General features: G+C 43.3%; 1 protein-coding gene across 14 annotated transcripts in view; it reads right to left on the reverse strand.

Annotated features, from left to right (window-relative positions):
* GRB10 (growth factor receptor bound protein 10) overlaps nucleotides 1-26,360 on the reverse strand; it is a 395,303-nt gene that overhangs the window by 240,772 nt on the left and 128,171 nt on the right. For 12 of the 14 annotated variants that reach the window (XR_008844002.1, XM_056520328.1, XM_056520326.1 and 9 more), the window contains one exon: nucleotides 5,050-5,266. Coding sequence is in view for 13 of the 14 variants with exons in the window: in XM_056520328.1 (XP_056376303.1) it covers nucleotides 5,050-5,266 (217 nt within the window). In the remaining variant the exon portion in view is untranslated. Of the gene's footprint in view, nucleotides 1-5,049; nucleotides 5,267-19,351; nucleotides 19,515-26,360 lie in introns of all 14 variants that reach the window. The other 2 variants (XM_056520333.1, XM_056520332.1) reach the window with 1 other exon arrangement.

Genomic DNA, 26,360 nt, shown 5'->3' on the forward strand with positions numbered 1-26,360 from the left:
GAGGGGGAAGATAGTGTAGATAGAGAGGTGGGAATTATAAATGTACCTGGGGGTGGAGCGGAGGGAGGGGTTAGAATAGTTAATAGGATAAGCCTTCATAGGAAAATAAAACTTACACCCTTGAATCCCATTAACCCCAATAACATAAAGGATGGAAATGTAAAGTGTATGTTCACAAATGCCAGAAGCCTAGCAAATAAAATGGGGGAGCTTGAGGCCTTGATACTGGAGGAACATATTGATATAGTTGGGGTCACTGAGACATGGCTGGACTCCTCGCATGACTGGGCTGTCAATCTGCAGGGGTTTACATTGTTTCGCAAGGATAGAATGAACAGAAAAGGTGGTGGCGTCTGTCTGTATGTAAGAAGTGGTATGAAAGTCAGTGTGAACGATGCCATAGTGTGTGATGATTCTGAGGATGTGGAATCATTGTGGGTAGAATTACAAAAGGAGGGAAATACTGAAAAAATAGTATTTGGTGTAATCTACAGACCCCCTAATATCACTGAAGAGATAGAAGTTCGGCTTCATAAACAAATAGAGAGGGCCGCCCGGGCAGGTACAGTGGTAATAATGGGAGATTTTAACTATCCAGATATAGATTGGGGTCCGGGGTTGGCTAAAACTACAAAGGGGCGACAATTCCTAAATTTATTGCAGGATAATTTTATGGGCCAGTTTGTGGAGGACCCAACAAGAAGTGATGCCTTGTTGGATCTGATCATTTTCAACAATACAGAGCTGGTTGGTAATGTAACTGTGCGGGAAAATCTTGGTAATAGCGACCACAATATAGTTACTTTTGACTTAAAATGTAGAAAACAAAGACAGGCGGGGAAGGCAAAAACATATAACTTTAAAAAGGCAAATTTCCCTGGGCTGAGGGCTGCACTACAGGACATAGACTGGGGGGAGGTGTTGTCAAATACTGATACAGAAGGTAAATGGGACATCTTTAAATCAACTCTAAATAACTATACAGCTAAATATATACCAAAGGGGAACAAATATAAACGATTAAAACTAAATCCTACATGGCTGACAAATGAGGTTAAAAGAGCAATAAACAACAAAAAAATTGCCTTCAAAAAATACAAATCTGATGGGTCAGCTATAACATTTAAACAGTACAAGGAGCTTAATAAAATCTGTAAAAATGTAATAAAAACAGCAAAAATTCAAAATGAGAGACAGGTGGCCAAAGAAAGCAAAACTAATCCTAAATATTTTTTTAGATATATAAATGCAAAAAAACCAAGGACAGAGCATGTAGGACCCCTTAATAATGATAATGGGGAGGTTGTCACAGGCGATCAAGAGAAGGCGGAGCTACTGAATGGGTTCTTTAGTTCTGTATACACTATGGAAGAAGGAGCTGACATTGGCCAGGTCAGTGCTGGTAACACATCATGTAATGTACTGAACTGGCTTAATGTAGAGATGGTACAAGGTAAGTTAAGTGATATAAATGTAAGCAAATCCCCAGGACCGGATGGACTACACCCAAGAGTTCTTAGAGAGGTAAGTTCAGTAATATCTGTACCCCTGTTCATGATATTTAGAGATTCTCTGGTGTCTGGTATTGTGCCAAGGGACTGGCGCAAGGCGAATGTGGTGCCAATCTTCAAAAAGGGCTCTAGGTCTTCCCCAGGAAACTATAGACCGGTAAGTTTAACGTGCATTGTGGGTAAATTGTTTGAAGGACTTATAAGGGATTACATACAGGAATACATAGGGGATAATTGTATTATAAGTGATAGCCAGCATGGGTTTACTAAGGATAGAAGTTGTCAAACCAATCTAATTTGCTTTTATGAAGAGGTGAGTAGAAGCCTTGACAGAGGAATGGCTGTGGATATAGTGTTTCTGGATTTTGCTAAAGCATTTGATACTGTCCCTCATAGACGTCTGACAGGTAAGTTAAGGTCTTTGGGTTTGGAAATTTTAGTTTGTAACTGGATTGAACACTGGCTCATGGATCGTACCCAGAGAGTGGTGGTCAATGATTCGTACTCTGGTCCCCGGTTATTAGTGGTGTACCCCAAGGTTCAGTACTGGGACCGCTGTTGTTTAATTTATTTATCAATGATATAGAGGATGGTATTAACAGCTCTGTTTCTATCTTTGCAGATGACACCAAGCTTTGTAGCACAGTACAGTCTATAGAGGATGTGCATAAGTTACAAGATGACTTGGATAGACTAAGTGTCTGGGCATCCACTTGGCAAATGAGGTTCAATGTGGATAAATGTAAAGTTATGCATCTGGGTACTAATAACCTGCATGCATCGTATGTCTTAGGGGGGATTAAACTGGCAGAGTCACTGGTAGAGAAGGATCTGGGTGTACTTGTAGATCACAGACTACAGAATAGCATGCAATGTCAGGCTGCTGCTTCCAAAGCCGGCAGGATATTGTCATGTATCAAAAGAGGCATGGACTCAAGGGACAGGGACATAATACTCCCCCTTTATAAAGCATTGGTACGGCCTCACCTGGAATATGCTGTTCAGTTTTGGTCACCTGTCCATAAAAGGGACACTGCGGAGTTGGAAAGGGTGCAGAGACGCGCGACTAAACTAATATGGGGCATGGAACATCTTAGCTATGAGGAGCGATTACAGGAGTTACAATTGTTTAGTCTTGAGAAGAGACGTTTAAGGGGGGATATGATAAACGTATATAAGTATATTAATGGCCCATACAAAAAATATGGAGAAAAACTGTTCCAGGTTAAACCCCCCCAAAGGACGAGGGGGCACTCCCTCCGTCTGGAGAAGAAAAAGTTTAGTCTCAAGGGGTGACACGCCTTCTTTACCGTGAGGACTGTGAATTTATGGAACGGTCTACCTCAGGAACTGGTCACAGCAGGAACAATTAACAGCTTTAAAACAGGATTAGATACATTCCAGGAACAAAATAAGATTAATGCTTATGAAGAAATATAAAATCTCATCCCTTCCCCAATATCGCGCCACACCCCTACCCCTTAATTCCCTGGTTGAACTTGATGGACATATGTCTTTTTTCGACCGTACTAACTATGTAACTATGTCTTAGGCGGGGATAATTACCAAAACTGGAAAAATGGCATAGTAAAATTTTGGGTGAATTTCCTCATCAAAAGCTGTGTGCAAAAATATTCAAAAAATGATTCATTTGAGAAGGAAAAAGCTAACAATTTTAAATTTTTCACTTTTTTTTTCCAATTTTCCATTCTCCAATTTTCCCTCGTGTATGGTTGGAATTAACAAGGTCGGTGGAAAAAATGTAATTACCTTTTTTTCTTCAAATTAATCTTTGGCTGAACATATTTTTTTGCACATAGCTTCTGAAAAAGGAGGAATTGCACCCCAAATTTATTAACGCTATTTGTTCAGTCAGTGTTAAGAAATATCCCCCCAGAAGGAAAGGAGCGCCCTTTGGCTTTTAGCAAATAATCTGATTACCTGTTTAAATTCTGTTGTGCCATTCAGAGTTCTGTACAAAAGTTCTAACCGGTTAAGGATTGCCTTGGTGCACCAGGGGCATTTCCTAGCCTTTTTGTGCTTCTCCACACCTGTCCTGTGATACAGTCTCTTTCATAAAATATGCATGCTCCACTCATCAGCACATCAATGATGTGCTGCGTCCAAAAGTGCATGCATAATGACACAAACACAGCGCGCATTTATGAAGGGGAGCGTGTATGACAGCAGCTAGGGAAGGCTCCTGATGCCCAAGATGATAGTTTATAAATTAGTGCATCTGCAGTGTATTTGATGCTGCAGACGCTCCGCCAGAAGTAAAACAGCAAAGTGAGCTCCCTGCAGTGCATCCACAGCGTCAAATACGCTGCTGATGCGCTGTGTGTGACCCTACCCTTACTCAGTATAAGCAGATAAGTGAGGATGATACTCGTCAGTTTCCCTTTACTCGTTTTCTGTTTGCCTTGTCTTAATTTTCTATATCAGTATAGCCTGCAAGAATTGCTTTTATGCTGACCAAAAACTGCTGGTAAAATAAAAACTGTGTTCTGAATTAAATGCTGATCTCTACTTTGTTGCTATGGGCACCACCACCATTTTAGACTAATTCATAACTCTACCCTATTGCTTGAATATAACCAAAACACACTTGACAAACTTTTTGATCAGTCGGAACATCTGTGTTGAGACCAATGATAAGGGGATCACTCATGGTCTCAGGAGTCTTCATCCTGCTTATAATGAGGTTGTGCAGAAAAGCTATAGACATTACGCAGCGAGAAACACTCTTTACTGCCCAGACCACATCAATCTTCTGATAGGTGGGAATCTCAGCACTGAGACCCCAACCAATCAAGATCACATGTACACTTTAAAAAGACTTTCCACACAGGTGATGCATATTGCCTTCTAATTAAAACTATATCCTCTTGTTGTAGTTTGGTGATCTTCGCAATGCCACCCACACCTATCCTCCCCTCCTTCACTGCTTGGACTGCTGTGCCAAGACACAGAGGACGTCAGCGCATGTGCCCCTGACATTCTGGATGTGCGCACAGCCCGGTGTGACTTCACAGAGTGAGAGTTAGAGGCAGGAAGCGACCGAGCTCTATGCCTCTAGCCCTTTTTTACGTTTCTTATCTGGCAACACGTTCTGTTTATTTGAACAATCCTTCGTCCTACCTTATGTCCCCCAAACAGTTAGCATTGTGTTGGCAGTACATCCTGTTTATCGGGAAGATGTGCTACCAACCTACAGCTGAAAAAGTCTGCTTATTTGTCAGCTGATCTGGAGCATGTTTCCATGGGACAATAATTGAGCCAATGATCAGGAACAAGCATTTGTTCAGCCATATAAAATGTATTTTTCCTATCAGGTTTCTGTGTTGCTATGCCAGATCCATGTTAAGTCAGGCACAGTCATTTAGCTACAAACTTTAACACCAGTGTGAACATAGCCTTACTTTAATAATTGTCAAATTAGAGACCATAATTTCAAAGTGAGATAGTAAATTAATATATAAAAAATAAAATAAAAATAAAAAAACACAGTCCTTGATTGTGTTTTGCCTTATTGTACCTTACTGCTTGAATTTGCATAGGTTGGGATCGCTGCATTTTCTGTCTCTGTGGCATGGACGGAAGGGTATTGGTTCCTGAGTTTGAAAGCGGGCTTCGGTTAAGCTGACCATTTTTTAGAAGGGGCACAGTTTCACTCACTCTGCTGCATGTTGAATATAAACTGTCCAGCGAAGAATTCATATCATTAACCAGAGCCTCTAGGTCAACATCATCATCTAAAGAATTAAAAGAGGAAAAAAAATGCTGACCCATTGATTACATTCTTTAAAACATGGTACTTAAAGACAAACCAACTGCTTCTTACATTTTCACAACAATTTAAAGGAACCCCTTCTAGACCAATCTCTTTCTTCTATGTGAGGGGGTCTTACTTATGAACTCTTTTCTCCCATTAGTCCTAGGGCGTTCTGTATATTTAACATATGTTGTACTGCATTTGACCCTTTTTATATCTCTTTATTGATATGCATGACATAACACAAAGCAATGTGTATGTTTATACTTTGCCCTGTCTGCTGCAAGTTAAAAGGAAAAAAAAAAGTATTTGGAAACTGCTGGTAAATTTGTAAGTTAAGTTTTTAGGTAATATACTGTAGAATTTAATGTACATAGAAACTAACAAATTCACTAGAACAACATAGTAAGTCGGGTACATTGCAACTTTGAATAAGTGGAATAATCTCCTTTGTAGAAATTAAAGATGCAACTGTAAATCCATTATATAGACCAGTGGTCTTCAACCTGGCTCTTCGGGCATGCTGGGAATTGTAGTTTCGCAACATCTGGAGGTCCGCAGGTTGGAGACCACTGATGTAGACATTGGCAAAAGATATAAAAAGTAGGCCAAGCTACTGTACTGCTGTGATGGGAAAACGAAAGTTGCAAAATCCTATTCTTTTCAGGCTAGTAACATTCCCACACTTAAATTAGAGAAATAAAACTCTTAATGGAGGGAACATTCTATAATTGTATTTTAAGGTACAGAACAAACCATTGTAACAACTTCATGACTTCTGTCAGAAGACAGACATTTAAAACATGTCAAGCTAATAAATACGGTACCTTTCAAATATTATGCTTTTCCGAAACCACTTTTAGGCCCTTTTGCACACCATACAGTCTAAGTTGTACCATCCCCACAGCTTGGTACTTTTAGTTTCTTTATGGATTCCAAGCTTTTCTGTATAACCCCTTAAGGACTGAGCCTTTTTCACCTTAAGGACGCAGCCCTTTTTTGCAATTCTGACCATTATCACCTTATGCATTAATAACTCTGGGATGCTTTTACCGATTATTCTGATTCAGGGATTGTTTTTTCATGCCATATTCTACTTTAAATTTTTCAGGGACCAGTTCAGTTTTGAAGTGGATTTGAAGGGACTTTATATTAGAAATACCCCTTAAATGACCCTATTATAGAAACTACATCCCCTAAAGTATTCAAAATGACATTCAGAAAGCGTGTTAACCCTTTAGGTGTTTCAAGCAGCAAAATGGAGAAAATTCAAAATCTTCATTTTTTACACTAACATGTTCTTGTAGACCCAATTTTTTAAATTTTACAAGGAGTAAAAAGGAGAAAAAGCCCCCCAAAATTTGTTTCTCTCGAGTAAGGAAATACCTCATAGGTGGATGTCAAGTGCTCTGTAAGTGCACTAGAGGGCTCAGAAGGGAAGAAGCAACAATGGGATTTTGGAGAGTAAGTTTTTCTGAAATGGTTTTTGGGGGACATATGACATTTAGGAAGCCCCTTTGGTGCCAGAACAAAAAAAAAAAAAAAAACAACAACAACAACAAAAAACACCACAACACAACATACTATTTTGGAAACTACACCACTCAAGGAACGTAACAAGGGGTCCAGTGAGCCTTAACACCCCACAGGCGTTTGACGACTTTTCGTTAAAGTCGGATGTGTAAGTTAATTTATTTTTTTCACTAAAATGCTGGTTTTCCCCCAAATTTTACATTTTTGCCCGGGGTTATAGGAGAAAATGCCACCCAAAATTTGTAACCCCATCCCTTCTGAGTATGGTAACACCCCACGTGTGGACGTCAAGTGCACTGCGGGTGCACTACAATGCTCAGAAGAGAAGAAGTCACATTTGGCTTTTGGAAAGCAAATTTTGCTGAAATGGTTTTTGGGGGGCATATCGCATTTAGGAAGCCCCTATGGTGCCAGAACAGCAAAAAACAAAAAAAAAACATGGCATACTATTTTCGAAACTACACCCCTCAAGGAACGTAACAAGGGGTACAGTGAGCCATAACACCTCACAGGTGTTTTACAAATTTTCACTAAAGTTGAACAGGAAAATGAAAAATTAGATTTATTCACTAAAATGCTGATGTCACCCCAAATTTTTCATTTTCACAAGGGGTAATAGAAATGGGGTTACACATTTTGGGAGGCTTTTTCTTCAGAGTATGGAAATACCCCATATGTGGATGTAAAGTGCTCTGCGGGCGAACTACAATGCTCAGAAGAGAAGGAACGCCATTGAGCGTTTGGTGAGAGAATTTGGTTGGAATGGAAGTCAGGGGCCATGTGTGTTTACAAAGCCCCCCGTGGTGCCAGAACAGTGGACCCCCCACATGCGACCCCATTTTGGAAACTACACCCCTCACATAATTTAGTTAGGGGAACAGTGAGCATTTACGCCCCACAGGTGTCTGAGAGATTCCACTGTTCTGGCACTATGGGGACTTTGTAAACACACATGGCCTTCAATTTCGGACACATTCTCTCTCTAAAATCACAATGGCGCTCCTTCTCTTCTGAGCATTGTATTTCGCCTGCAGAGCACTTTACATCCACATATGGGGTATGTTCTTACTCAGAAGAAATGGGGCTACAAATTTTGGTGGGCTTTTTTCCTATTCTCCCTTGTGAAAATGAAAAATGTAGGGTAACACCAGCATTTTAGTGAAAAAAATATATTTTTTCTTCATTTTCACATCCAACTTTAACGAAAATTTGTCAAACACCTGTGGGGTATTAAGGTTCACTTTACCACTTGTAACATTCCTTCAGGGGTGTAGTTTCCAAAATGGGGTCACATGTGGGTATTGTTATGCGTTTTTGTCAGAACTGCTGTAAAATCAGTCACCCCTGTGCAAATCACCAATTTAGACATTTCTGAACTCTGGATGAACGGCATAATAAAATGTGGGGTGCATTCTCTTTTCACATGCAGTGTACAAAAAGTTTGTCCCACAAATGAGGCATTTGTGAAAAAAAAAAAAAGCAAATAAAAAATTTCTATTCTGACTTTGTAAAAATGACTGCCAAAAAATATGGTAAAATACTCACTATCCCCCCTGGTGAATACCAGGAGGGCTCTTGTTTGTAAAATTAGGTAATCTGCCACCTCTAAGTTTCTGCAAACAGAAAAAAGTACTTTTCAAATTTTTTTTAAATTTCAAGGCAAATTGTTAGGCTTTTAACTCACAGGGGTGTGGAATTTTTAAAAAAAAAACTACTTGTCCAAGGGACTAAAGCGGAACACAATCTACTTGTCCCTCAAGAAAATCCACTTGTCCTGATAGATAAAATAATTTCGACCAAAATAGTACAATCCCCCCACTAGACCACCAGGGATGGATATAAGATCCCTTAGACACTGCTGTCAACTTAGGTGATCGCAGTATGCCGGGCTATTAGCCGCAGGAGAGCTGTAGCTCCTCTTACACCTGAGACAAGCCCAGAAAAGTCTAGATGTAACTTTTTGATCACCATAAAAAATTTCTCATATGAAGTGACCAAAAATGAACAATTCTGGACTATTTTTTTCATTTACACCGTTCACCGTACGGTTTAATTAACATAATATTTTAATAGTCTGGACATTTCCACATGCAGCGATACCACTTATGTTTATTTTTGTACATTATTTTTATTTAAAGAAAATTGGAAACTTTTATTAGGAAAGGGGCTTATTCACATGTATACGCACTTTTTAAAATATTTTAATCACTATTTTTCAGTCTCAATAGGAACTTATGTGTTACTGGGGGGTGTTCTGCTTCTCCAGTTTATGTGCTGCATTTTGTGCTAGAAAATGCTGGACGTTGCATTTAGTTAGTAGATAACTACAACTCCCAGCATGCCCTGATACAGTCTATGGTTGTGTGGGTGTTGCAGCATGTTGCACTGTATAGTAGTACAGTTTAGGTTATTGTGTAACATGCTGGGAGTTGTAGTTTTGGTCCGTCTCCGCTGCAGAGCCATAGGATGTGTCAGGGAATACTGGGAATTGCAGTTAGTAACTACAACACCCAGCATACCCTGATGCAGCCTATGGCTCTGCAGCTGACCTGAACCAAAACTACAACTCCCAGCATTTTACACTTTATAGTTCTAGAGCTTAGGTTACGGTGGAACATGCTGGGAGTTGTAGTCTTGGTTCGGGCGTGTTTGCGTGCATCCGTGGGGCTCTTGGTTGGCGGGCGAGTATGAAGGGGGTGGGATTCTGGGGGTGCAATTTAGTGCGGGGGGCCAGAAACCACTAAAAATAAATAAAATTAGATGGCACAACTGGCGGTGGCCCACATCATACATTACATACACACATCACAGATACATCATACACATATACACACACCATACATATGCACACATCATACATACACCCGCCACTGCCCCCCCCACATCATATATTACATACACACATCACAGATACATCATACACACATACACTCACATCATACATACACCGCTGCCCACCCCACATCATACATCACATACACACATCACACAGACATCATACACACATTATCCATTACATACACACATCACACACAGACATTATACACACATTATACATTACATACACACATCATCCATGATATACACATCACACAGACAGACATCATTAACATTATCCATTACATACGCATCACACATAGACATACATCATACACACATCATACATACACCGCTGCCGATCCCACATCATACATCACATACACACATCACACAGACCTTATACACACATCATACATTATATACACATCACACAGACAATCATAAACACATTATCCATTACATACACACATCACACATACACTCACACTATACATATACAACCACCCTTCCTGTCGCCTGCATTCTCTGCCTCCTCACCTGAGCCGCCATGAGTAGACATCAGAGCTGTAGTCCCGGCCGGTGTGAGGTGACATGGGTTTGAAAATCTCCCCTCACACCGTACGTCCTCTCCTCTCTCCCCTCCCCCCCTGCTCTGTGTTTTCCCCGTGCAAACATGCAGCCTCCCCGTGATGGATTAGGTCCTGTGGAGAAAGAGCAGGGGGAGGGGGAGGGATAGAGCTGTGTGCGGGGGATGGAGCTGTGTGATGAGCTGTGGACATCCTTTCGTTCTGGGCAGCTGCGTCCTCCATCCTCCGGGAGGATTAGATAAGGGGGCGGGGCTCAATTATGTAATGGGAACGTGCGACCTCGGGCTCTGCGGTCAGATGGGGGCCGCCGCCCCCTCCATACACTCTGAGCCCGGTGTGAGGTGTAGACTTGTATCCGCTCCTGCGCCTCACACCGGCAGTACAGAAAAATAAGGGGAAGTCGGCCTGTCCCTGCTAGCCCGATACAGGGCTAAATCTATAAACAATTCACATGCCCGGCGCCCAAAACTACTTGTCCCGGGCGTCGGGCGATAGAATTTCCACATCCCTGAACTCATTTAAAATGTTAATTAAAAAAAATAAATGCTATCAAAATAGACATCCGAAATATAAATTTAATAAACTATTTGCAAAGTATAAATATATGCAACCTATTGGTGTTAAAATAGCAGAACATTTATTTTTATTTCATGTATTTTTGCATTATAAAAAAAAAAAAAAACAACAACAGGGGTGTACAGGTTTACTTGTATTGGTCCTTAAGGGGTTAAAGATTACCTGTCACCAAATGCAAATTATGTGTTCCTTGTGTAATTAGCAGACACTTTACCATTAACTTGCTTTTAAAATCATGAATATAAATATGTTTAAAATGGAATAGAAAAAAGGGCCACTAGATGGATCTGTTCTGTTCACTGCCACAATTAATACAGTGAGTTCGGTCTCCTCCTGGCCTGGCAGGTGTCCAAAACTCAGGAAGTGTTTCTCTGCACTGAGTGCGATTGACAGCTGCACAGAAAGTGAAAGCTCCACAGATTCTCAAAGAAAGCCATACAGACTGAAAGCTGAAGGAGAGCATCACTGAAATCTGCACAGACTGAAATCTGCACAGACTGAAATCTGCACAGACTGAAATCTGCACAGACTGAAATCTGCACAGACTGAAATCTGCACAGACTGAAATCTGCACAGACTGAAATCTGCACAGACTGAAATCTGCACAGACTGAAATCTGCACAGACTGAAATCTGCACAGACTGAAATCTGCACAGACTGAAATCTGCACAGACTGAAATCTGCACAGACTGAAATCTGCACAGACTGAAATCTGCACAGACTGAAATCTGCACAGACTGAAATCTGCACAGACTGAAATCTGCACAGAGCTCGAGGTCTTCTACCCTCACATTGTTGCCGCATTGTGATGAATAGAAAGTCCCCCAGCAGGCTTCAGTGATGTCATGCCAGCTGGGAAATGCCCACTTTCTCCTGCTGGGAAATTGCACTATGCGAGCAAGGTATGATACACAGCTTGTTAAAGCTCTGAAATTGTTTTTAAGGGCAGGAGGGGTGTTAGTAGTTAGGGAACATAGCTTGAGCTAACTGAGAACAGTTTTTCTGGGTGACAGGTACTTTTTAAATATATTGGCTAATTTCTATGTATAAAATATATCAAAAGTGATCTGACTTCTATTTCATTGTGAAAATATTCAGAACCTCTGATTGCTGTGTGGATCTAATGCATAACTGGGGTAAATAAGGGATACCACTTCTGTAGTGAATTTCCTGCCCCTGAGCCAAAAGTGAAAACTGTGAATTGAATTGGTCTGTTGAATGGTATGTTATGAGTTATAAGTGTTACCCGTAGCAGAATTTCCACAACAGACCCCACTGAGGTCAATGTCATCTGCTGCAGATTTACAGTTGTGGAAAACCACTGGCAAAACACTCATAAAACACACTAGTATGTGTCCAACCAGGCAGGGGGGGCAGTTGTTTGACTGGCTTTTTCAGTATGAAATACTGAAAATTTTCTAATTAAAGCAACTGCAAAACCTATTGGTTTTGCGTGCTTTACAAAATATCAAAAGTTTTAGTATCTGAGTGTCCATGTAAGGTGAATTGGGCCTTAAAGGGGTACTCCGGTGCTTACACATCTTATCCTCTATCCAAAGGATAGGGCATAAGAGGCCTGATCGCAGGAGTCCAGCAGCTGGGGACGCCCGTGATCATGAACGCTATCACGCCCCCTCCCGTAGGCTTGCATTGAGGGGCGGAGCGTGACATCACATGGGGGCGGAGGCGTGAAGTCACACGCCGCCGGCCCTGCGGTCGACCTTAATCAGACCCGGAGCGAACACTCTCCGGGGACTGATTACAAACGGGGTGCCACGTGCATGATCACGGGCGTCCCCAGCTGCGGTATTCCCGCGATCAGGCATCTTACCCCCTATCCTTTGGATAGGGGATAAGATGTGTAAGCACCGGAGTACCCCTTTAAAATTAGTCTGTAATGGGTTAAAATACCTCTATTATGACCACCTACAAAACCACCTTATTTTCCGTATATGGGGTTGTATTAGGGCTCATTGAGTCATGAACTGTAGTTTTTATCGGTGCCACGTTTGCGTTTATGTAACTTAATTTAAACATTTTTGGGATGTGACAAGAAAGCAGCAATTATGTAGTTTTTTTTACATTTACGCCGTTCACCATATTTTTTACGTTTACACTGTTTACTGTATGGGATCCATTAACATTATATTTTGATAGCTCAGACATTTACGCACGCGGCGATACCAAAAAAAAAAAAAAAAAAAAAAGGTTACGCTTTTTGGGATAAAATGGAAAAAAGCCCCCCCCCCTTTTTATACACACTTTATCAATACATTGCAGATACTGAACATCTGCTCGATGTCAGACTAGCGAAGAAGATCCCAGGATGACGGCCAGAGGCAGGTAAAGGGACCTTCTGCCTCCGTGTTGGATGATCGGATGCCCATGGCAGCGCCACAGGTGATCTGATCATCCAAACGACCGCATTGCCGCACATGCCATGATCTGTATTGATCATGGCATCTGAGGGGTTAATTGTGGACAACAGTACAATCGCTTTTGTCAGCCTTTTGTGACCCAAAAGGCCAGTGACCCAAAAGGTCCGATCATCCCTATTTTCCCAGCTATCGGGTCATCGGAGACCCGATCAGCCCAGAATCACTGCAAATCGTCTATCTGAATTGATCGGCGATTTGCAGCGATCGCCAACATGAGGGGGGGGGGGGGGGGATCTCAGGACCACCCAGGCATTTGCACGGGATGCCTGCTGAATGATTTAAGCAGGCATCCCGGTCCAATCCCCATCGGGCTAGCAGCGTGGATCGAAATTCCCATGGGCATACAGGTACGCCCTTGGTCCTTAAGTATCTGGGTGCAAGGGCGTTTCCATACACCCGTGGTCCCCAACAGGTTAAAGGGGTACTCCACTGGAAAAAAAAAATTATTTTTTTAAATCAACTGTTGCCAAAAAGTTAAACAGATTTGTAATTTTAAGTCTATTAAAAAAAATCTTAATCCTTCCAGTACTTAGAACTTACTGTGGAGCATACAGCAGCTTTTCTTTTTGAATTTCCTTTGTTTGACAACAGTGCTCTCTGCTGACACCTCTGTCCGTGTCAGGAACTGTCCAGCGTAGGAGCAAATCCCCATAGCACGGTGTTCAAACAGAAAGGAAATTCAAAAAGAAAAAAAAAATTCCTGTGGAGCACAGCAGCTGATAAGTACTGGAAGGATTAAGATTTTTTAACAGAAGTCATTTTCTGCCACCAGTTGATTTAAAAAAATAAATAAAAACAAACAAAATAAAGTATTCCAGCGGAGTACCCCTTTAACCCCTTAAGGACCTAGGGCGTATGAATACGCCCTGGCTTTCTGGAACTTAAGGGCCCAGGACGTATCCATACGCCCGTGGGAATTTCTCTCCCCGCCGGGCGGGGAATGGAACGGGGTGCCTGCTGATATCGATCAGCAGGCACCCCGCGCAAATGCCCAGGGGAGTCATCAGACCCGCCCATGTCTGCGATCAGCGCAAATCGCAAGTGAATTCACACTTGCGATTTGCGCCGATTCGGGTCTATGGTGACCGAATGACCCGGAATAGAAGGGGGATCGTGGGTGTCCATGACACCCACGATCCCCCTGAAGCGATAGGAGTGAGGTGGCAGGGGTGCCACCCCTGCTATCCCTGCTATTGGTCATCAAGACGCGATGACCAATATAAGATCGGGGGCGGAGGGCTTTACTTTCGGTTTCCCCATCCAGCCCACCCACAATAGGCGGGGCAGAACGGGGAAATGACACAGGACCGGCGCCGAAGTCCACTCACCCATCGGCGGCGGCAGTGGGCGATGATCGACGGAAGAAGAGGACGGCGACGCAGCTCCATGGAACCTACGGAAGCTGGTGAGTTGCTTAGCAACATCTGGAGGGCTACAGTCTGAGACCACTATAGAGTGGTCTCTAAACTGTAGCCCTTCAGATGTGGCAAAACTACAACTCCCAGCATGCCCAGAGAGCTGTTTAGGCATGCTGGGATTTGTAGTTTTGCAACAGCTGGAGAGCTACAGTTTGAGACCACTGCACAATGATCTCTATACTGCCGCTCTCCAGATCTTGCAAAACTACAACTCCTAGCATGCCCACACAGCAGTTTGCTGTCTGGGCATGCCGGGATTTGCAGTTTTGCAACATCTGGAGGTCCACAGTTTGGAAATCACTGTGCAGTGGTCTCTAAACTATAGCTCTCCAGATGTTGCAAAACTGCAAATCTCAGCATGCCCAAACAGCTGTCTTGGCATGATGGGCGTTGTAGTTGTGTACCTCCAGCTGTTGCATAACTACATCTCCCAGCATGCCCTTCGGCGATCAGTACATGCTGGGAGTTGTAGTTATGCAACACCTGGAGGTTTGTCCCCCCATGTGAATGTACAGGGTACATTCACACAGGTAGGTTAACAGTTAGTTTTCTGCTTCAAGTTTGGGCTGCGGCAAATTTTTCGCCGCAGAACAAACTCCTAGCGGTAAACTCCCTGTAAACGCCCGCCAGTGTGAATGTACCCTAAAAACACTACACTACCATATAATAAAGAGTAAAACACAACATATACACCCCCCTTACACTGTCCCCCCCCAATAAAAATGAAAAACGTATCGTACGGCAGTGTTTCCAAAACGGAGCCTCCAGCTGTTGCAAATCACCAACTCCCAGCATTTCTGGACAGCCACTGACTGTCCAGGCATGCTGGGAGTTTAGCAACAGCTGTAGGCACCCTGTTTGGGAATCACTGGCGTAGAATACCCCTATGTCCACCCCTATGCAATCCCTATGAAGTCCTCAAATGCGCATGGCGCTCTCACTTCAGAGCCCTGTCGTATTTCAAGGAAACAGTTTTGGGCCACATATGGGGTATTTCCGTATTCAGAAGAAGTTGCACTACAAATTTCGGGGCTTTTTTTCCCCCCTTTTACCCCTTATGAAAAGTTGGGGTCTACACCAGCCTGTTAGTTTAAAAAAATTTACACTAACATGCTGGTGTTGCCCCATACTTTTTATTTTCACAAGCGGGAAAAGCAAAAAAAGACCCCCAAAATTTGTAACGCAATTTCTCCTGAGTACGGAAATACCCCATATGTGGGTGTAAAATGCTCTGCGGACACACAACAAGGCTCAGGAGTGAGACTATGTACATTTGAGGCCTAAATTGGTGATTTGCACAGGGGTGGCTGATTTTACAGCGGTTCTGCCACAAACACAAAAAAATACCCACATGTGACCCCATTTTGGAAACTACACCCCTCACGGAACACAACAAGGGGTATAGTGAGCCTTCACACCCCACAGGTGTTTGACAAAATAGTTGGATGGGAAAATGATTAAAAAAAAAAAAAAGTATTTTTGCTAAAATGCTGGTGTTACCCAAAATGTTTCCTTTTCACAAGGGAAAATAGAAGAAATGGGGTTACAAATTTTGGGGGGCTTTTTTCCTGAGTAAGAACATACCCCATATGTGAATGTAAATTGCTCTGCGGGTGCACTACAATGCTCAGAAGAGAAGGAGCGCCATTGGGATTTTGAATAGAAAATTTGTCCGGAATTGAAGGCCACGTGTGTTTACAAAGCCCTCATAGGGCCAGAACAATGGACCCCCCACATGTGACCCCATTTTGGTAACTACACCCCTTACGTAATGTAATAAGGGGTACAGTGAGCATTTACGCCCACAGGTGTCTGACAGATTTTTGGAACAGTGGTCCGTGAAAATGAAAAATAAAATTTTTAATTTGCACAGCCCACTGTTCCAAAGATCTGTCAAACGCCAGTGGGGTGTAAATACTCACTGCACCACTTACTAAATTCTGTGAGGGGTGTAGTTTCCAAAATGGGGTCACATGTGGGGGGGGGGTTGACTGTTCTGGCACCATGGGGGGCTTTGTAAACGCACATGGCCCCCAACTTCCATTCCAAACAAATTCTCTTTCAAAAAGCTCAATGGCGCTCCTCCTCTTCTGAGCATTGTAGTGCGCCAGCAGAGCCCTTGACATCCACACATGGGGTATTTCCATTCTCAGAAGAAATGGGGTTACAAATTTTGGTGGTCATGTTCTCCTATTACCCCTTGTAAAAATGTAAAATTCGGGGAAAACTCAGCATTTTAGTGAAAAAATTTTTTCTCTCATTTACACATCCAACTTTCACAAAAAGTCGTGAAATACCTGTGAGCTGTTATGGCTCACTGTACCCCTTGTTACGTTCCTTGAGGGGTGTAGTTTCCAAAATAGTATGCCATGTGTTTTGTTTTTTTGCTGTTCTGGCACCCTAGGGGCTTCCTAAATGCGACATGCCCCCCAAACACCATTTCAGCAAAATGTGCTTTCCAAAAGCCAAATGCGACTCCTCTTCTGAGCATTGTAATTCGCTTGCAGAGCATTTTACGTCCTAACATGGGGTGTTTATATACTCAGAAGAGATGGGGTTACAAATTTTGGTTGGCATTTCCTCCCATTACCCTTTGTAAAAATGATAAATTTGGGGAAAAAAACTGCACTTTAGTGAAAATTATTTTTTCATTTACACATCCGACTTTAACGAAAAGTCGTCAAACACCTGTGGGGTGTTAAGGCTCACTAGACCCCTTGTTAAGTGCCTTGAGGGGTGTAGTTTCCAAAATGGTATGCCATGTGGAGGTTTTTTGCTGTTCTGGCACCATAGGTGCCCCCCAAAAACCATTTCAGCAAAATTCACTCTCCAAAATCCCATTGTCGCTCCTTCCCTTCTGAGCCCTCTACAGCGCCCACCGAACACTTGACATACACATGAGGTATTTCCTTACTCGAGAGAAATTGGGTTACAAATTTTGGGGGGGTATTTCATCTATTACCCCTTGTATAAATTCAAAAACTGGGTCTACAAGAACATGCGAGTGTAAAAAAAAAATGAAGATTTTTTTTTTTATTTTTTTTTTTTAAAGAAGTTTAGCAGCATTGTTTCACTTTTTCAAGAAAATTTCAAAATCTGAACTCGACCCCTTAAAGTATTCAGAACTGCATTTAAAAGTTTAACCCTTTAGGAGTTTTACAGAAATGAAAGCAAAGTGGAGGCGGAATTTAAAGATTACATTTTTCCCCAATATAATCCATCCTCCCTTTAATTCTGACATATTTAGATATATCCATATGTGGCCCTAAACATTAACCCTTTAACGACCAAGTACGTTGATGTACGTCCTGGTTTGGCGGTACTTTGCGCACTAGGACATACATTTACGTCCTGTGTATGACCACGAGCATCGGAGCGGTGCTCGCGTCATACACGGCAGGTCCCGGCTGCTGACATCGCGCGGATGTCAGCCATTAACCCCTCAGATGCTGTGATCAGTACAGATCACGGCATCTGAGTCAATGCAACACTCTTCTCCCACTCTTCACACACTGATAGCAACACCGCAGGAGAAATGCTAGCACAGGCTTCCAGTATTCGTAGATTTGTACATTTGAGGTCTAAATTGGTCATTTGCACAGGGGTGGCTGATTTTACAGCCGTTCTGACATAAATGCGAAACAATAAACACCCACATGTGACCCTATTTTGGAAACTACACCCCTCACGTAATGTAATTAGGGTTACAGTGAGCATTTACGCCCCACAGGTGTCTGACAGATTCTTCGAACAGTGGTCCGTGAAAATGAAAAATTAAATTTTACATTTGCACAGCCCACTGTTCCAAAGATCTGTCAAATGCCACTGGGGTATAAATGTTCACTGCACCCCTTATTAAATTCTGTGAAGTATGTAGTTTCCAAAATGGGGTCACATGTGGGGGGGTCCACTGTTCTGGCACCACGGGGGGGGGGGGCCTTTGTAAACGCACATGGCCCCAAATTCTCTCACCAAACGCTCAATGGCGTTCTTCTCTTCTGGGCATTGTAGTTTGCCCACAGAGCACTTTACATCCACATAAGGGTATTTCCATACTCTTTCTCCAATTTGGGGTAACAGCATTTTAGTGAAAAAAAAAATCAAATTTTTCATTTTCCTGTCCAAATTTAGCAGAAATTTGTCAAACACCTGTGGGGTGTTAAGGCTCATTGTACCCCTTGTTACGTTCCTTGAGGGGTGTAGTTTCCAAACTAGTATGCCATGTGGTTTTTTTTGCTGTTCTTTCACCACAGGGGCTTCCTAAATGCGACATGCCCCCAAAAAACCATTGAAGCAAAATTTGCTTTCCAAAAGCCAACTGTGACTGAGCATTGTAGTTCCCTAGCAGTGCACTTGACGTCCACACATGGGATATTTCCATACTCAGAAGAGATGGGGTTACAAATTTTGGGTGGCATTTTGTCCTATAACCCCTTGCAAAAATGTAAAATTTGGGGAAAAAACAGCATTTTAGTGAAATTTTTTTTCTCATTTACACATCTGACTTTAACGAAAAGTCGTCAAACACCTGTGGGGTGTTAAGGCTCACTGTACCCCTTGTTACATTCCTTGAGTGGTTTTGTTTCCAAAATAGTACGCCATGTTGGTTTTTGGGGGGCATATCACATTTAGGAAGCCCCTATGGTGCCAGAACAGAAAAAAAAAAAAAAAAAAACATTTCAGAAAAACTTACACTCCAAAATCCCATTGTCGCTCCTTCCCTTCTGAGCCTTGTAGCGCACCCACAGAGCACTTGACATCCACTTATGAGGTATTTCCTTACTCGAGAGAAATTGGGTTACAAATTTTGTGGGCTTTTCCTCCTTTTACCCCTTGTAAAATTTCAAAAACTGGGTCTACAAGAAAGATAAGAGTGTAAAAAATGAAGATTTTGAATTTTCTCCTTCATTTTGCTGCTATTCCTATGAAACACCTAAAGGGTTAACACACTTTCTGAATGTCATTTTCAATACTTTGGGGGGTGCAGTTTTTATAATGGGGTCATTTATGGGGTACTTCTAATATGAAGACCCCTCAAATCCAGAACTAGTCCCAGAAAAATTCCAATTTTGAAATTGTGTGAAAAAAAATGGAAAATTGCTGTTGAACTTTGAAGCCCTCTGATGGCTTCCAAAAGTAAAAACATGTCAACTTTATGATGCAAATATAAAAGTAGACATATTGTATATGTGAATCAGTATAATTTATTTGGAATATCCATTTTCCTTACAAGCAGAAAGTTTCAAAGTTAGAAAAATGCAAAATGTTCAAAATTTTCATAAAATTTTGGGATTTTTCACACCAAGAAAGGATGCAAGTAACGACGAAAATTTACCACCGCGTTAAAGTAGAATATGTCACGAAAAAACACTCGGAAACAGAATAATCGGTAAAAGCATCCCAGAGTTATTAATGCATAAAGTGATAGTGGTAAGAATTGCAAAAAAGAGCTGCGTCCTTAAAGGGGTACTCCAGTGCTTAACCCATCTTATCCCCTATCCAAAGGAGAGGGGATAAGATGTCTGATCGCGGGAGTCCCGCAGCTGGGGATGCCTGGGATCATGCACGTGGCACCCCATTTGTAATCAGTCCCCGGAGCGTGTTCGCTCCGGGTCTGATTACCGGCGACCACCCCCTCCCGTAAGCTTGCATTGAGGGGCGGAGCGTGATGTCACACGGGGGCGGAGACGTGACTTCACATGCCGCCGGCCCTGTGGTCGCCGGTAATCAGACCCGGAGCGAACACGCACCGGGAACTGATTACAAACGGGGTGCTGCGTGCATGATCATGGGCATCCCCACCTGCGGGACTCCCGCGATCAGGCATCTTATTCTCTATCCTTTGGGTAGGGGATAAGATGTGTAAGCACCGGAGTACCCCTTTAATCTCTTAAGGACCCAGCCATTTTACACCTTAGGACCTGGCCATTTTTTGAACATCTGACCACTGTCACTTTAAACATTAATAACTCTGGAATGCTTTTAGTTATCATTCTGATTCAGAGATTGTTTTTTCATGACATATTCTACTTTAACATAGTGGTAACATTTTTTGGTAACTTGCATACTTTCTTGGTGAAAAATCCCCAAATTTGATGAAAAATTTGAAAATTTAGCATTTTTCTAACTTTGAAGCTCTCTGCTTGTAAGGAAAATGGATATTCAAAATGTAATTTTTTTTTTTTTTTATTCACATATACAATATGTCCACTTTATGTTTGCGTCATAAAATTGACAAGTTTTTACTTTTGGAAGACACCAGAGGGCTTCAAAGTTCAGCAGCAATTATCCAATTTTTCACAAAATTTCCAAACTCACTATTTTTCAGGGACCAGTTCAGGTTTGAAGTGGATTTGAAGGGTCTTCATCTTAGAAATACCCCACAAATGACCCCATTATAAAAACTACCCCCCTCCCCCCCCCCCCCCCCAAAGTATTCAAAAGGACATTCAGTCAGCCTTTTAACCCTTTAGGTGTTTCACAGGAATAGCAGCAAAGTGAAGGAGAAAATTCACAATCTTCATTTTTTACACTCGCATGTTCTTGTAGACCCAATTTTTTAATTTTTACAAGGGGGAGAACATTTATACTTCTATTTGTAGTCCAATTTCTCTCAAGTAAACACATATCTCATATGTCTATGTAAAGTGTTCTGCGGGGATTTTGGAGAGTACATGCCATACCATTTTGGAAACAAGACCCCTTGAGGAACGTAACAAGGAATTAAGTGAGCCTTAATACCCCACAGGTGTTTCATGACTGTTGCATATGTAAAAAAAAAAAATGTAAAAAAATGTCACTAAAATGTGTGTTTCCCCCCAAATTTCACATTTTTGCAAGGGTTAATAGCAGAAAATACCCCCCAAAATTTGTAACCCCATCTCTTCTGAGTATGGAGGTACCCCATAAGTTGACCAGAAGTGCACTACGGGCGACCTACAATGTTCAGAAGAGAAGGAGTCATATTTGGCTTTTTGAGAGCAAATTTTGCTCGGGGGCGTGTCTCATTTAGGTGCCAGAACAGCAAAAAAACAAACAAAAAAAAAAACATGGCATACCATTTTGGAAACTAGACCCCTCACAGAATGTAATGAGGGGTACAGTGAGCAATTCCCCCCCACTGGTGTCTGGAACAGTGGGCTGTGCAAATTAAAAATTTTGTACAGCCCACTGTTCCAAAGATCTGACAGACACCAGTGGGGTGTAAATTCTCACTGCACCCATCATTACATTCCATGAGGGGTGTAGTTTCCGAAATGGGGTCACATGCGTTTTTTTTTTTGCGCGTTTGTTAAAACCGCTGTAACAATCAGCCACTCCTGTGCAAATCACCTCAAATGTACATGGTGCACTCTCCCTTCTGGGCCTTGTTATGCGCCCCCAGAGCACTTTGCGCCCACATATGGGGTATCTCCGTAGTCGGGAGAAATTGCATTACACATTTTGGGGGGTCTTTTTTCCCCCTTTTACCTCTTGTCCAAATGAAAAGTATAGGACAACACCAGCATGTTAGTGTAAACAATTAACTTTTTTTACACTAACATGCTGGTGTAGACCCCTACTTCACCTTTTCATAAGGGGTGAAAGGAGAAAAAGCCCCCAAAATTTGTTAGGCAATTTCTCCCGAGTACGGCGATACCCCATATGTGGCCCTAAACTGTTGCCTTGAAATACGACAGGGCTCCAAAATGAGAGCGCCATGCGCATTTGAGGCCTGAATTAGGGATTTGCATAGGGGTGGACATAGGGGTATTCTACGCCAGTGATTCTCAAACAGGGTGCCTCCAGCTGTTGCAAAACTCCCAGCATGCTTGGACAGTCAACGGCTGTCCGGCAACACTGGGAGTTGTTTTGCAACAGCTGGAGGCTCCATTTTGGAAACAGTGGAATACCAGACGTTTTTCATTTTTATTGGGGAGGGGGGCTGTGTAGGGGTATGTGTATATGTAGTGTTTTTACTTTTTATTCTATTTTGTGTTAGTGTAGTGTAGTGTTTTTAGGGTACAGTCACACGGGCGGGGGAATACAGAGCGTTTCCCGCTGCGAGTTTGAGCTGCCGCGCAAAATTTGCTGCATCGCAAACTTGCAGCCTGATACTCACTGTAAACCCCCTGCCCATGTGAATGTACCCTGTACATTCACAAGGGGGGGGGGAACCTCCTGCTGTTGCAAAACTACAACTCCCAGCATGCACAGTCTATCAGTGCATGCTGGTAGTTATAGTTTTGCAACAGCTGGAGGCACATGGGTTGGGAAACAGACAATGTTTCCCAACCAGTGTGCCTCCAGTTGTTGCAAAACCACTACTCCCAAACATTCTCCGGCATGCTGGAAGTAGTAGTTCGGCAACATCTTTAGAGCCAGATGTTGCCGAACTACAACTCCCAGCATGCTTGGAGTTGTAGTTTTGCAACATCTGGAGGACTACAGTTTTCAGATCACTAATAGTGGTTCCCAATCTGTGCCCTTCCAGATGTTGCAAAACTACAACTCCCAGTATGCCTGGACAGTAAGGGCATGCTGAGGATGTGTAGTTTTGCAACATCTGGAAGGGCACAGTGGTCTCCAAACTGTGGACCTCCAGATGTTGCAAAACTGCAACTCCCAGCATTCCCAGACGCCAAGGGCTGTCTGGGCATGCTGGGAGTTGTAGTGTAAGGGGACCAGATGGAGCAGTCTGGACCGCTGCAAAGGTCCCGCGACGCCGCCGAAGATCAACTCACCTGTCGCCACCGCCGCCGTCTCTGCCCCCGGGATCCGGGTCTTCAGAGACGAGGTAAGTATCGGGGCCAGGCCCCAGCACTCCCCCGTCGCGTCCCCCGGTCTTCCTCCCGCCCTGCCCGGCCCCTGGAAGTCCGGAGAGGACGAGAGGAAGTAACCGCGACCCCCCACCCCCCCCTGCGATTGGTCGGTTAGCTAACCAAAGAATTGCAGGGGATAGGAGGAGCTCCTAGCCTCCAGCATGGTCCTGGCCATCTGTGACAACCGGGATCATGAAAAGTTACCGGGCGGTCGGGTCCCAGAGACCCGATCAGCCCGGTATCGCTGCAGATGGCAGGGGCGATTTCCCTCGCGATTTGCTGCGATCGCAGACATGGGAGGCCTACATGGCCCCCTTCGGAGTTTGCCCTGGATGCCTGCTGAAGCATTTCAGCAGGCATCCGCTTCCGATCTCTGCCCGGCGCGCGGCAGGGACCGGAAAACGCCAGGGCGTATGGATACGCCCTGGGTCCTTAAGGCCCAGGGTGTGAGGGTGTATCTATACGCCCTGGGTCCTTAAGAGGTTAAGCTGAAAAAGGGCTCAGTCCTTAAGGGGTTAAAGGAGAAGTACGCTTTAATGACAGGGTGGCGTTTTATCCAGATTTCTCCGTGGAGCTGCGTAGCCAGAGGCATAAATTCACTGAAGTCCGTAGCCGACTCCGTTTTAAGGGCTACTACTATGCCATGCTGTTCCCGGCCCCTCTGTGCGGAGGATGGGGCGAACACCCGATTCTTCACATCTGACAGAGGCTCTGCAGTGGGTGGACACGGCTCCTGCTGCAGCCCCTCCAGACTGACCAGTTATAAAGATCCTTGGTTTTGCCTTAATGTGTTAGTTAGCAAGAGTAGGGGGTTAGTTAGGACATCTCTTCTAGTTCCCCTCATTGAGTTTTGACCATGGAGTTTTTCTTTAGATTCTCCGGCCTTCATAATGCGTCCATTAGTGAGTTGGCCCTAGTTTCTTTTAGTTCAATGGGGTTATTTAGGTGGGAGGGTGTGCGACTGTTAAGGTCACTAGGACTTTTGCTACCTCCGCTAGGTTAGCGTTTCAGGGTCTGTGTCTAAATGAGTTTTAGTGTCAGACAGGGTATTATTTGGGATGTATTTGCTATGTTCTGTATTTGTTTTTCGGTTTGTCTGTGTAGTCTGTGGTATGAGAGGTGTGAGTTCCCAGAGTCCCTCGGGTGGTGCTGTTTCCCAGGTGCGCCTTCAGCTCTATCTCATTCCATTTGGGGGGGCCGGTGTGTTCTGTCTGGTGGCAGTTATACTGCAGATGGTGTTGTAGGGTATAGTTAAATGGGGTCCCTTAAAATCATGAGCTGGAATGTTAGGGGGCCTTAAAGGGGTTATCCACCATAAGGTGATTTTAGCATGTACCTGGCAGACAGTAATGGACATGCTTAGGAAGGATCTGCGTTTGTCTTGGGGCTAAATGGCTAAGTCGTGAGATTACAATAACACTGTGGCTAGCTTTTTGTGAACTTGTATTTCCTATTTGACTGTTCTTTTTTACTACAAATCCCACAATTCTATTTTCCTCCTTCTCACACATCAACCACCCCACCCATTGAAACATAAATGAGCTGCAGACCTGTGGTTTTCAATCAGGGTGCCTCCAGCTGTTGAATTAGTTGCAGATTGATCCCTCCACCCATTGAAGCAGACAGGCTCCCTGTCATCAGCTGACTAGTGAGTCAGGTCTCGGCCGCATTGCAAGCTGGGAAAAATCTGAGACAACAGTCATTTTGTATGCTGGTAAAAATAAATAGTGAGGTGAAAATCACAGAAGAATTGTCAGAAAAGCATCACACACAGGTACAGACATTATATTATGAACTACACTAACTTTACAGCTCCTGTAGCATAGTCAAAAATAATTCCCAGGATACCCATTAACGCCAAATTCAAAGGGGCTCCAAGTCTGGCTTTAGTCAAGACGCAGTCCCCACACCTTATTTGCTTACAAGAAACCCACTTAACTGGTCAGAAAATACTTGCACTGAAGAGTGCTTGGATAGTGAGGGGATAACACTCCACTTATTCGTCCTCTGTGAGGGGAGTCTTTTGGTAACCAAGTCCATTCCCCTGGTCATTGATCAAGTGGCCTGTGATCATTTTGGTAGGTTTGTGATTATACAGTGCTCCCTACACTCCTTTTGTTTTCTGTTTTTGTCTGTGTATGTTCCCCCTCCGTTCCATGTTGAGGTCTTAGAATATATCACGTCCACACTTAACGTTTCCTTCTCTGCCTGTTCTCATAGGGGAATTCAATGCGGTTCCAGATTCGCGTGTCAGCACACTGGTGCAGCTGACACTGGCTCCCCTAGTCTCAACAACTGGAGTATGGCATTGTCCCTTACTGAGGTTTGGCGCTGGAAGTAGCCTTCTGACCGGTTATTCTCCTATTACTCAGCAGTACATAAATCATTTTCCAGGATAGATCTGGCTTATGCCTCCTCTGATCTTCTACCTCTGGTAAGAGATGTCCGGTACACCACTAGGGGGATTTCTGACCACTCCGCTATCTTATTGTCCTTGTGTTTGGGCCCTTGTCAGTCCTCTAAGGTCTGGTGGATGCATCCTGGCTGGTTGCAGGAGGAGGTAAGTGGAGGCATCATTGCTAGAAGCCCATACTTGCTTTTGGGAACATAATAGGTCTCACCCTGATCAGTTAGTACAATGGGACGGATATAAGGCGCATGTTCGGGGAGCGTTTATGGCGGGGGTTTCAGGCCAAAGGAGGACTTACTCGGCTAGAGAAAGGGCATTGCAGGTTGATATTGGGGCTTTGGAAGCAGAGGTAGTGAGGAATCCTTCCCCTGACAATGAAAATAAATGGTTGAATGTTCAAAGGGCTCTCATACTTCAGAAAGAGAAGATTCAAAAGAAACTGGTGGATAGGGGAGGCTGCATTATTTGACTTTAGGGATAAAAATGGTAGG

Source organism: Hyla sarda, chromosome 5, assembly GCF_029499605.1.
Source record: "Hyla sarda isolate aHylSar1 chromosome 5, aHylSar1.hap1, whole genome shotgun sequence".
Lineage (NCBI taxonomy): Eukaryota > Metazoa > Chordata > Amphibia > Anura > Hylidae > Hyla > Hyla sarda.